Raw genomic sequence first — 12999 nt, 5'->3', positions numbered from 1 at the left:
AGGCCATGTGTAGATCACCTCCCAAAATTACCTCCCCTTTCGCAAACCCCTCTAGTTTCTCCAGGGTGTCTCGGAGGAAGCCGTCTTGCCCTGTGTTTGGTGCGTATATTGACACTAGGGTTAGCCGGAGACCCCCGAGTGTGACGTTTGCAAATGCGTACCTCCTTTCCCTGTCTACTTGAGAGTCTAAGGGAGTTGTCGCCAGACCCTTTTTAACAGCTATCATCACTCCCGCTCTCTTTTCTCCGGCGTTCGCCTGTGCCCAGACCGTGTACCCTCTGAGGGTTACCTTCTGTCTATCCTGGGCTTTTATATGTGTCTCCTGGAGTAACAGACCATCCGTCTTCTCCCTCCTTAGCAGAGCCTCCACCTTTTTCCTTTTCACCGGTGAATTCAGCCCCCTCACGTTTAGTGAAAGGAATCTAAACTTCCCCATCTTATTCAGTCTATCGGTGCTGCTAACTTTCCCGCTAGTTGTGATCTCATCTCTCTTCCGGGGTTCCCCTCACCCAATTTCCCCCCCAAACTCCCCAACAACCCCTTAACAGTTAACATAAACTCAACTTTCATCCCCAGGAGGGCACAGGCACCTAAGGTTGCTAGGGTGTTACGCCTATCGCTCCTTGCCCTCACTTGACTCGGGAAAAACTTTGCAAGGAGTCCTAAACCCCACTTCATTCTCAGACCTGGATAGAGTCCTTTCCTGGACCCCCGCCAGGCCGCGGTGTGTCTATTCTTCCGAGATTGCAATCTTAGTCTACTCCCGCCTATCCCCATCTTGGATTAGGCCGACAATTTGTGTCGGAGCATATCTTCTACTCCCCGGCGGGTTGCCCTGAGAGCCCACCCCGTTCTGTTTCTTTTTTTTCCGCACAGTGTCCCATCCTCTCAGCCTCTTATATGGCTCCCCCTTGGCTCTGGCTCCCCTCGGGTCCATCTCCTCCATTTGCTGGCCCATTATACACAGGCCTTTCTCGCTGGAGGTCACTCTTTTCTGTTTGCCCTCCCACTCGAACAAAAGGCCAAAAGGGAAAGTCCACTTATATCTTATCTCCTTCGCTACCAGTTCCCTCACCAGTGGGGCCATCTCCCTCCTCTTCAGTAGTGTCACCGATGCCAGATCCTGATATAACTGAATGTCGGCCCCGTTCATCCTAATGTGCTCCATTTGCCTCGCTCTCGGTAGGATCTGCTCCTTCTGTGGGTAAGATGAGAGAGCGCGAGTACATCCCGTGGTCTTTCTCCAGGGGCGCCCGTTCTTCGCGGCCCCACCCGGTGCACCCTGTCGATTCCAATGTTCGCTGCTTCTTGCTCCTCTAATATATCTCTGAATACTTCTTGAACCGCCGTCTTGAGGTCCTTATCCAGCACTGACTCGGGCATGTACTTAATGCGGATATTGGATCTGAGGGATCGGTTTTCCAAGTCTTCACACTGGATTTCGAGATTATGGGTTAACCGAACTAGGTGTTCCTGTGTCTCACTGTTTTGACTAGCTTCGTCTTCTACATTTTGCACTATTCTTTCAATGGTATCTGTCCTTTCCTCCAATTTGGCGACATCTAATTTCAGTTCCTGGACTGCCTGTCTCATATCGTTCCTCATTGAGGTAAATTGGTCTTGAACTGTTGACATGAACTTGTCTTGCAACTCCTTGAACCAGGCATGCATGTCATATTTTGACGGGGGAGATTGCCCTGGTTCGGGGGGGAGATGTCCGTTGTGGCTTCTTCTGCCAATCTGTCCCTTGAGGATGCCGTGGCCTCCGACGACCACATGTGGAGTAAATTGGAGTCTTGTCTGGGGGGCTGCGTCGACGCTTGAGAAGCACCCCCCTTCCCCTTCGCCCTGGACATTTTTCAGTTGCTGGGGGTCCAGTTAAGACTCCTGACGTCTCTAGAGGAGTTATGGTGTGACCTCTCTGGTTTCAGGATTGATCAGCAGAGAGACTGTTCGTAGCGATGATTTACTATGTGGGGACCATTTCCACCCCCCCTTGTAGCCGCTCCCTCCGTCCGTGCTATGATGTTTGACAGATGCTGGGGGCGGTGTGAGGGGGCAGCTGTCGCGCCGATGTCGGGTTGGTAGGGGTAGGGATGCCTTGCCCGCACTCTCACCTCTGTCTCTTCTGCTCCTTTCCTCTGCGGCAGTGGCCCTCCTTCCCGCTGCTCTCCTGTGTGTCGCGCGTGGTCTCAGCGGGGATCCAATGGGGGCCCGCAGCCGCCTATCCCGCTCCGTAAGCTGGAGAACCCTTCTCTTCCACGCCGCCTGTGCGCGGGGGAGCGGAGTGGGGGGGAGGCCTCACACTAGCCCCGATGCCCCCTCCGCGCCCGCGGTTGCTTTGCCGATGTGGGCGCGAGGTGTCCGCGGTCACTGGCGTGTGTCGCCCTTGGCGCTTCTCCCAGGTAGAAAGTCTGGAGGTCCTGCACGTGCCTCCTGAGCCTCTGGGCAGTCCTCCCGGCGGCCTCTCCCGGGAGACTTTCCCTCGATGGGGGAGGGGACTTGCTTCTCGCGGCGGCGAAGTCAGCCCTGGGGGTGCTCGTTGCGAGAAATTACGCCGCTCTTGTACCCGCTGCTTCTTGGAAGTAGCTGGTGAGGATCCGATGCTGAGTCTTTCGGATTTCACAGTTTACTGTGCTTTATTGTTGGCGGCCCGGTGGGAGCGCGGCTCAGACGCGACCTCCTCTGCCGGCGGCCATCTTGGAATGATAAAATGTATAATTAAATAGACAGTGTTTCAATTACATTTTTATGGCTGTTTTTCTTCTTTTCAGGTTTGGTTTCAGAACTGCAGAGCCCGGCATAAAAAACATACTCCACAGCATGCTGGGCCGCCAGGACCACCACAGTCTAGAATCCCATCGTCACTGTCAGACGACATTCACTATTCCCCTTTCAGTAGTCCTGACAGAGCGAGGATGGTAACGCTGCATGGATACATAGAAAGTAGGTGCGCTCTTATTGTTTGGGATGTGTCTAAAGTGAAGGAAAATGGTTGTAAAGTTTATGGTGCCCCACGTAATGCAGAATAATGAATGAACTTTTGTTCATGTTGTAAAAATAGTTCCTTAAAAAAAACTGCTCCCGGGTGAAATAATGAATTTGCACAGGAGACTGTGCTGCCTACCTCCATTATCATATTGCTGCGGAGACCCTTTGGCTCTGCAACAAACATAGCATATAATAACTGGAGGCGGTGGAAGGCTGCCTCTCATTATTGCATTAACACTGTAGACATGCTGATTGACAGGAGAGGAGTCCTCTCCTCTCAGTCAGCTTGTTTACATGCTGATTGACAGGAGAGGAGTGCCCTCCTGTCAGCTGGCGTGTTTACATTACAGAGCGGAGGGGAGGGCCTCTGTCCTCCCTGTGACCGTGCGGGCGCTAGTGGAGGGTGCATGCATGTAATTGTGTTTTTTTTAATGTAATATGTATATATGTATGAATGTATTGATTGCATGAACGTATGTATGTTGGTGTTTGTTTTTATGAATTTGTGCATGCATAGAGTCATATGAATGATGTGCGAATGTGCATGTGAAAGTGTGTGTGTGTGTGTCAGCCCATACAGTTATTGTGCATCATGGGTAAAGCAAATATGACAAGTGCTCTCAATGGCCTTCTTTCAATGCAGGCCGCTCTAGCCACGTAATAACACAAATCAAGTTTGCTTTACCATTGATGCACAATAACTGTGCATCCACGGTAAAGCAAACATGATAAGCATTTTTACCTGGCTAGACTGTAATACATTGAATATAGGCCAGTCGAGCCTATTAATAACACTTATGTTTGCTTTACCCTTGATACAGTTACTGTGCATCATGCGTAAAGCAACCCAGATAAATGGCATTATGTGACTAGGCTGTCCTACATTAGTGGTACAAGTATTCATATACTTATTTATTGTGATATGACATTTTATACTTGGCATCAAGGGTAATGCAAACATGATAAGTGTTATTACCTGTCTAATCTGGATTACTTTTGGTTCTTTGTCAGTCTAGGTAGGTAATAACATTCATGTTTGCCTTACCCTTGATGGCTAGTAAAAATGCCATTCCATGTTAAGAAGGTCAATGCAGACTGGCAATACTAGTGTCAGTCTGCATATACTTTCTTAATGTGGCATGACATTTTTTACTTGGCATCAATAGAAATGCAATCATAAGTGTTATGTGGTTAGACTGGCCTACATTAGTAGTGCCAGTCTGCATTTACTTTTGCAATATGGCATGCCATTATTTAACTGGCATCAAGTACAAAGCAAAAATAATTATTATTATTATGTAGCTAATTTGGCCTATGTCAGTGTATATTTTGCATTTACTTTCTTACTGTGGCATGGCATTTCTTATGTTTTACTTGACATAAAGCGTTAAGCAAACATGATGAGTGTTGTTACATGGCTAGACTGGCTTATGTTGGTGGCTCCAGTCTAGCCATATATTCTTTGTGCGCCACTGAATTTGTATACCTTGCTTCCAGAGTAAAAGCAAACATAAGTGTGTTTACTAGGTACACTAGCCTGTCTTGGTACAGCCAGTCTGGATATACTTAGTTTCGGTGGCCTGGCATTTTTTACTGGCTGGCAGTTCTTATATGGTAATACTGACATGGTATGTATGGGCACACCCAGCATAAAAGTATTTGAAATGGAGCACCTGGAGACTGCCTCTGGGTGGTAGCGGTATGTGGTACAAATCAACATAACATACTGGCATATGTTGTGGGCATTACCACAACATCAATGATATTTGTGATGTCATCTTTAATGTCCTGGGTGTTAGTCTTAGCAGTGCACGGTGGTGGCGCGAGTTATGGTTGCTTAGCTGGTGTTAGTGTTAGCAGTGCACAGTGGTGCAGGCAGTTATGGTTGCGGAGAATGCCACATGACAATATGCTGGCATATAGCACGGTGACGTGTCCCAGAATCAGTGCACACTTAACAGTAAGATCTATGCTTTGTGGACAGTGTAGAAATAGATTTTATATTGATGAAGGAACGTCCACCTTCAACATTTCCCTTACACAGCGCCAACACATATTGGGAGGCAGCTATTAGCAATGCACAACACATTATATACTTTTAGCAAAAGTTCTACTTATCTGAAAATGACATCAGCTAAGGCCATCCCTGCTCCCCAAGAAACAGCAGCACTGCTGTAATGAAGAAGCATGAGAAACAGTGCCGCTACCTTACAAATATCAAACACACACAATTTTTCGCCGTCCATCTACCGGCCCATATTACAGTTTGTTGCCGCTTTGCTCATTGGCGTTTGCAAATTGCCTTATTAGCTGTCCTACCAAAAAAGAAAGTCACCTGTAAACAAAGTAAATATTCCGTTCAGAGCGACATTTCACAGTGTAAATACATTTTTTAAAAAAATTGCATACACTCCACGTACTTTGTTTCTCAATAAATGACATAGACGCAATAATATTTGCTAGTAATAGTCTAGATTTGCAAAGCAGTAACGTGTGCTACTAAAAAATAGTATTACTGGTTATAATCTGGCGTGCCCTTGGCGGGTCATATTACAAAACAAAATCCTTTTTCAAGATGGCCACCATAGAAAGGGAAGGCGGTTCTTTCATACATAGCCCCTCTTCCCTTTCCATGGTACCCTGCAAAAAGCACAAGTACGTGACGTGACAGAGAACCTGTAAATGAACATACAGCGACGTACAACGTAGTACCTTACATTTTGAAATGATAGACCGGATTGTGAAAGAAAACGTTAACATTTTACAGTTTGTAAAGTAGGATTTATTTAACAAGAAACTGTCAGAGACCGTCAGAGTAATTTCATTTTTAATGAAATGGTAACAATGGTTCTTAGGACGTCATTGCAAACGTTAAGGATGAGGCACACGTTCTTCTTTTCCCATACACAAAATATGCGTTCTTGGTTAAAGCAGCCGCTTTGTTTGCACAGTGATTTCCAAGAAGGTGCCATGACCTTCAGCCTGCAGCACCATAAATGATGTGATGTTGCTCCTAATAGCGAGTTCAGCGTACTGGCATAGCGGCCCTGGCTTGTCATCCCACAGAATTGGGATTTACAGGCAACCGGTCATGAGCAGTTGTATTTGGCATCCAAAAAAGCCGTCACTCGGCACCAGGAAACCATGGCACGGACAGTACGGCAAGACGTACCTGGGCGCAAAACGTAACAGAAAATATGTGTCAATACCCAACCTTTAGCTAAAAATTGCAAAAAAGACACAAAGAATATGGAAAGTAATACACAAATGTAAGTGGTCAAGCATAACATTTTAGTGAAATGTGAGTGTTGACCATGTGTAAATATAGTAACAGGCTACAAATGCTGAGATTCTGCATGCGCCGTAAGGTAAAAAAAAAATGGCAACTACACAGGAAGATGATAATTCAGTTATGAAGGCAAAATGAATGGACAAGTAAAAAAAATGTACATGTTGTGATTTAAAAAAAGACCAAAAGAACGTGCAAACTGATACACAAAGCTATGTGGGCAAACATAACGTTTCAAATAAGAAATATAAACGCTAAAAAAGGGTGAGTGTAGTCATACCCTGCAAACACGGAAACTCTGCACTCTCCATTATTGGAGGAAAAATATAGCAGCACAGAAAGTTAATACTTAAGTTATATGGTCACAATTAGTGGGTGGGTAATTTAAAATTAAAAAGCAGGTCGGTGTAGAGTGGTCAAAAGTAAACTTACATAATATGTACTGCGTTCATTCTTTTTGGCCAAGTCAGACACCAGTGTATTCGCACCGAAGAATCTTCGTGGACTGATATTTCATGTGCATGTGTTTTTAAAACATTACCTTCTCAATTGCTATTTTTTTCGAACCTTTCATTCCTTGAATAGCTTCTAAAGTTTCCCTTTCGCTCAATGTAAAAAAACAATTGCCCCTTATACAGTCACTCGGATGCGTGGTCCTATTGAGCATGCAACCAAAAAAGTAACTTGTGTGACCTTAACTCAGAAGGCAAATACATTCTTACTTTTCAACAACATATTGAAATACAATTATGAGAACCTCCACTCCCATACACCTCCAGAATCGCTGTTTGCAGGAAGCAGTGTAGATGGCGGGCTTAGTTTTCAAAACTTAGGACACCAGTCTGACGGCAATATTGTTCCAAAAAACATTGTAACCCAGACGCATTAATTGGTAGTGGTACAGTGAGCACCAACATCCATTTAACCGTATGACTTTGGTGACAAGAAAAGTCCACTTTTTGAGTTTGTGCGGGCACATCCCATCCCTGCCTCCTTAAAGGTCACCTTCTGAAATAGTATTTCATAAGTGTGACAAGTGCAATGGTGTCTTGATTTGTATGAGTAACTGGCGATGTCCACGTACACCAAAACATGAATAAAAGATGGCGGGGGCACCGAAGAAAGCTGACGTATTTCACGCTGTTCCACAACCAATCAGGGAAAGCGCCACATGTCCGCGGACACAAACTTTTCCCCCCATTCACTCTAAGGGGAAAAGAGACGTTTTGGGAACCCCCCTTATAACTTTTCCCCCCATGGATCAAACATCACCAACGTTTCCAATGAAATTCAGAGTGCCCCATATACTTTTTTTGCAAAGTTTGGTAAGGATTCGTCCAGGGGGAGCAGAGTTATAAGGCACCCAAAAAGTAGTCTTCCTATGGAAACAGCAACTTCACCATAAGTACACAGCCACTACCGTGGCTGTACAATATGCTGCAGTGGTTGTGGGCAGGGCCTAGAGTTTTGGGAGTATAGCGCACGGCCTATGGCGTTCACCCATGCAGACAAAACTCTACATCCTGCCCACAACCAATGCACTATATAAAAACCATAGTGCCTTAGAACTTCAGTGCGTATAAGAAGGCCATACACCCAAAACTCTACATCTTGGCCATGACCACCACAGCATATTGCACCCATTGTGGCTTGTAAGTGCACTACGTATAAATTTGGTCTTGTACCCAAGACTCTAGGCCCTCCCCACTACCACCTGATTGATGTTTGATACTACGGGTGTATCTATAGCTGTGATATACTGCAGTAGGTGTGCCAGAGGCTAGAGTCTTGGGTGTAAGGCCATATATATGTGAATGCATGGGTGTCCAGTATATGAAACCCATAGTGGCTTATAACTGCAGTGCTTATAAATGTGTTTTTTAGGTTGCATGGCCTTCAGCCATGCAGCCAAGACTCTATGTAATATACCCATAGTGCTTTATAAAATCTCAACGTACAAATTTGATCTTGTGTACATGGCCTTTGGCATCCCAGACTCTAGATCCTCCCCACAAACACCTGATCGATATGCGAGGCTACGTGTGTAGGTATAGCTGTGATATGCTGCTCTGGTTGTGGCCATGGCCTAGCGTCTTGGGAGTATGGCCTACGGCCTACGGCCATGCACCCAAGACTCTAGGCCCTGGCCACACTTACCGCAGCATATCACACCCATGGCGGCATATAAATTAGTAGCACACCCATACAAACAAATATAGTAAATACAGCATGTACTCAATTGTAATGTTCGCTAACACCACGCGTGTCCATAGAACAGTTTGAAGTTGCCTGCCCACAACACGGACTGAAGTACTATCCTTATGAGACCCCTCATTTTTAGTACTTACAAACATCCCGGACAAGGCGGGCATGGCAAATACATCATTAACACCTGCCGACTAAACAGGTACAATATTTCACCCATTTCCTACTCTCTGAACCTCCCCAAGCACTGTAGCAGACCAAAACAGTTTCCGAAACAGCATTTTGCCTCTGGTCGCGACGCGCTGTTGTTGGATCCAAGATGTCGGGCGCATCCACACATTCTGACGCACATCACGGCTCGCTGCAACCAATCGGCGAAGACGTCAAGTGTCCGCGGTCATGACACCACCCCCTAGCCAATCGGTATCTTGTCCACGGAGCGAACAGGGAAGTGTGACCGCGGAGCGGACATAGATATCACTAATTTTTTGCAACATATTTTTTGGTCGTTTTAAAGGAAACTACTGGACGGATTGTCACCAAATTTACAAAAGCACACTTTCGGGACCAAGCCCCTGCCCCTGCCGCAAATTTGGTGAAAATCCATCCTGCAGTTTGACCTGTAGGCATGTGCAAGTTTTTCCCCCATTCAGTCTATGGGAAAAAAGACGTTTTGGGACCCCCCCCTATAACTTTTGCCCCCTGGACCAAACATCTCCAAACTTTGCTAAAAACTCAGAGTGGCCCATATACTTTAGTGTTCTTCCTATGGAAACAGCAACTTAACCATAACCACACAGCACATATCGTGGCGTCACTCGATGTCATCAATGATATTTGTGATGTGATCTTTGATGTCCTGGGTGTTTGTCTTAGCAGTGCACGGTGGTGGCGCGAGTTATGGTTGCTTAGCTTACCATAACTGGCGAATTTCAGGGGGTTTTCGATTATACTTGTAACCATAACGTCCTTTTAACAACATTTTTTTACTGAATTTCGTAGGTTTTTATTAGTGCAACTTAACCATAACGTCCCTTTAACAAAATCTTTTCTGTGAATTTCATAGGTTTTTATTAGTGCAGCTTAACCATAACGTCCCCTTAACAAAGTTTTTTCATTGAATTTCATAGGTTTTTATTAGTGCAACTTAACCATAACGTCCCTTTAACAACGTTATTTCAGTGAATTTCATGGGTTTTTACCAGTGCATGCAATTTTCCTACAACTTACTAATATCATACTTACCAAATATAACAATATATGTGTCCAATTTTCAAAGTGTCACCTTAAAACTCTGCTTGCCATTTCCCACCTTCTTGAATCATTTTTAACACTTCTATTCACTTTTTGCAACTATTTCAACTAGTTTTGCATCGGTAGACATCTACGAACATCTGACTTCATTGCGGACCTTACGGACAGTGGCACATGACCATACGCTGGCATGCGGCATGATGACATGTCCGAGAACCTGTCCGCACTGCACGATAAGATCCGTCTTTCTTTCGTGGACAGTTCGGAACTGCATTTTCTACTGATCTAGGAACTTTCAACTTCGAAATTTCCCTAGCACACCCCCTACACCTTTTCGTACTCATTATCCATTACCAATCTAGTACACAGTGCATACTTGAAAGACATTTATCAAAACTGCTATTTATCTTAAAAATGGCATCAGTTATTGCCATCCATCCTCCCCAAGAGCCACCACCACCACCAGCTGGAGGACCTTCACAACAAAAATAGCGCAGTTCTTTCAAAGACAATGAAGAGGACCAAGAAGATGAGGTAGAGGAAGTGCCCACTTCTAGCACCAAGATCGAATAATGGGTGTGCCAGTTCTTTGCTACTGTTGGGAGTGTACCAAAGGCTAAAGCACCAAAGTGAAATGCACTGAGTGCAATTTTGTACTCATTCGCAGACTACCTGGACAGTACTCCTACGTGACCACCTCCATGCGCCGCCACACCAAATCCAATGACTGCAATGCTCTCAGAAACGTTATTCCTTTCTCAGCAAGTAGTAGGCTGTCTTCCTCCACCTCATCTTCCTCAACAAATACTGTAACCACACAGCCTGATGTCTATGGGCATTGGTGCATTATAAATAAATAAATAAGGAGGGCTACAGACCATTATAGTCCATTGCAGCCCCTGAAATGGCGTATAAAGGCCATTAGCGCCCCTGGTTCCCAAAGCGGGAACCATGGTGCTAAAACATAGATTTTTCTTCCTATAGCTGTAAGAGGGAAGGATTATTCTTCTGCGCTGTAGGAAGGACAATCATTTTCCAAGACAGCCAACATGGAAAGAGAAGGCGGGGCTCCATACACAGCCCCTCTTCCCTTGCCATGGCAGCCTGCAAAACCCTATGAACATATTACCACAAGCACTTTTTTTCCCTTTCAAACCTATCCTACCTTCGAATAACTATACCACATAGCTGGTCCCAGGTAGAAATAGCCACTTTAACACCATTTTTCGTCCCTAGCGGTCATGGCCAGTAGCCAGATTGTCCGTGTCATAACCTTATGCCATGACCCAGACAATCTGGCTACTGCCCACGGCCACAGGCTATACCTCAGTCACCAAAGGTATATGACTATTTTTTGTACCTATATTATTACACTTGTCAAAAAATAAAACACGGCCAAAGTGTCAAAATGTATGTACATACAATAGTCATATAACTTGGCCCCCACTCGACAAAATCCATTCAGTCTTTACACAAACATTGAAGGTTTGGTCTATAATCTTTTTTAAAACTTTTGTCCACATTCGTCAAATAGCAACAAAGTTATAAGCCATCAAATCATGTTGAGACCCCCCCTCTAATTTCACCCACTCTTGAGAAAATCGCACCAAACTTTAGAAAACCATTTATATCTAGATCCAAAATCGTTTTGCCAAATGTTGTGCAAATTCGTCAAATGACACCACATTTATATGCCTTTGCAATATTTTGGAACCCCCCCCTCTAATTTTGCCCCTCTTGACAGAATCCCAAAATATTTAGCAAAACCATTGAGGATTAGTTCTAGAATAAAATTGCAAAATTACATGCAGTTTCATTGAGTGGCGCAAAAGTTATAAGACATCCAAAACTGCTTTTCCCCAACCCTGTAATGCAGAAATAGGTACAGATGTCCTAGGACAACTGAAGTGTCCGTGAACACCACAGGACTGCCCCAGGACATCGGACTTTCGGGGGGGTGAAACAACTTTTTTTTTGGCTTTTTATGGCCATATCCAATCCAATCCTCACCCCCCCCACATCCACAGAGATTGTTTGTCGAGTTTGACAAGTGAAATGCTGCTTTTTAAAAAAATGTTTTCGCTGCGCTGTTCCCGGACCCCCAAAAAGTCTGCGAATCCGAGATGGTGGCCGTTTCAGGAAAACAGATGCATTTCACGTTTTCTCACCACCCAATCAGCGGCTGCATCCCGGTGTTCACAGACCATGCAAAAGTCTGCACATTTTTCTGGCCAATCGGAGGCCAATCGGAGGCCAGTCCACAGACCGAACAGGGAAGTGAGTCCATGGAGCGGACATAGATATCACTCATTTTTTTGCCTTATGTTATGGTCATTTAAAAAAAAACTACAGGACGGATTTACACCAAATTAACAAAAGCACGCCTTCGGGACCAAGCCGCCGCTCCTGCCGCAAATTTGGTGTAAATCCGTCCAGCGGTTTGGGCTGTAGGCGTGAGCAAAGTTTTTTCCCATTTGGTGAGGATTCGTCCAGGGAGAGCAAAGTTATAAGCCACCCAAAAAGTGCTCTTCCTATGGGATTAGCAATTTAACCATAACAGTAGTGGCTGTGTAATATATATATATATATATATATATACACACACAAATAAACTCTCTCTCGCTCTTTCCTCCTTTATATTTTCATGGTCCATATAGTCTGGTGTATGCTGACTAAAGTATCGAAGTAGGCCCTCTTAAGTGATGGGTGCCTCCTGTTGTTGTCATGGCGAACTTTCGAAAGATCGCTGTGACCACAACAGGAAATCCTCAAGCCCATCTGGGCTCACATGCTAAAGAGAACTCCATGGACTATTAGGCCTCAACAGGCTCCTACTTGGACCACTTGTCCAGTCCTGCCAATCAGGATATATAGGACCGCCCAGTCCAGCAATAACTGCATCTATTATCTGCATGCCTTGAGAAAGACCCCTGAGGGTCAAAACACGTGTCGGCTCACAGCTATCAATAGATACAGCACTGCTGAATTGTATTGAATCCATTCATTTTTATAAATATCTACAAACTGATACAATCAGTAACCCAGCGCTCAGGTGGACAGGGCCCAAACTCTCTCCTTTACAAACATACGACACAGAGAAAGAAGGGCGCTTTTTCTGGGAACCCAATAACCTGCAGCAGGGCATTTCTCTAAAAACAAAGATCAAGCACAGTGATTAGCTAAATTAAAACGCCCCTTGCCTACTTCACAACCTTTAGACATGCAGCACCCTGGTGTGAGACTACTCTTCTTGAATGTGT

The 12999-nt window shown here is 44.9% G+C and overlaps 1 protein-coding gene across 2 annotated transcripts in view; it reads left to right on the top strand.

Moving 5' to 3' along the window:
* The window catches only part of LHX6 (LIM homeobox 6), a 562516-nt gene that overhangs the window by 515382 nt on the left and 34135 nt on the right, over positions 1–12999 (top strand). For both annotated transcript variants that reach the window (XM_069609654.1, XM_069609653.1), the window contains exon 7: positions 2775–2946. In XM_069609654.1, coding sequence (XP_069465755.1) covers positions 2775–2946 — 172 coding nt within the window. The remainder of the gene's footprint in view (positions 1–2774; positions 2947–12999) is intronic.

The sequence above is a fragment of the Ambystoma mexicanum genome, chromosome 8 (genome assembly GCF_040938575.1).
Source record: "Ambystoma mexicanum isolate Mex_15411 chromosome 8, UKY_AmexF1_1, whole genome shotgun sequence".
Taxonomy (NCBI): domain Eukaryota; kingdom Metazoa; phylum Chordata; class Amphibia; order Caudata; family Ambystomatidae; genus Ambystoma; species Ambystoma mexicanum.
Note: the sequence above shows the minus strand (reverse complement) of the source record. Positions and strands in the feature narration are given on the sequence as shown.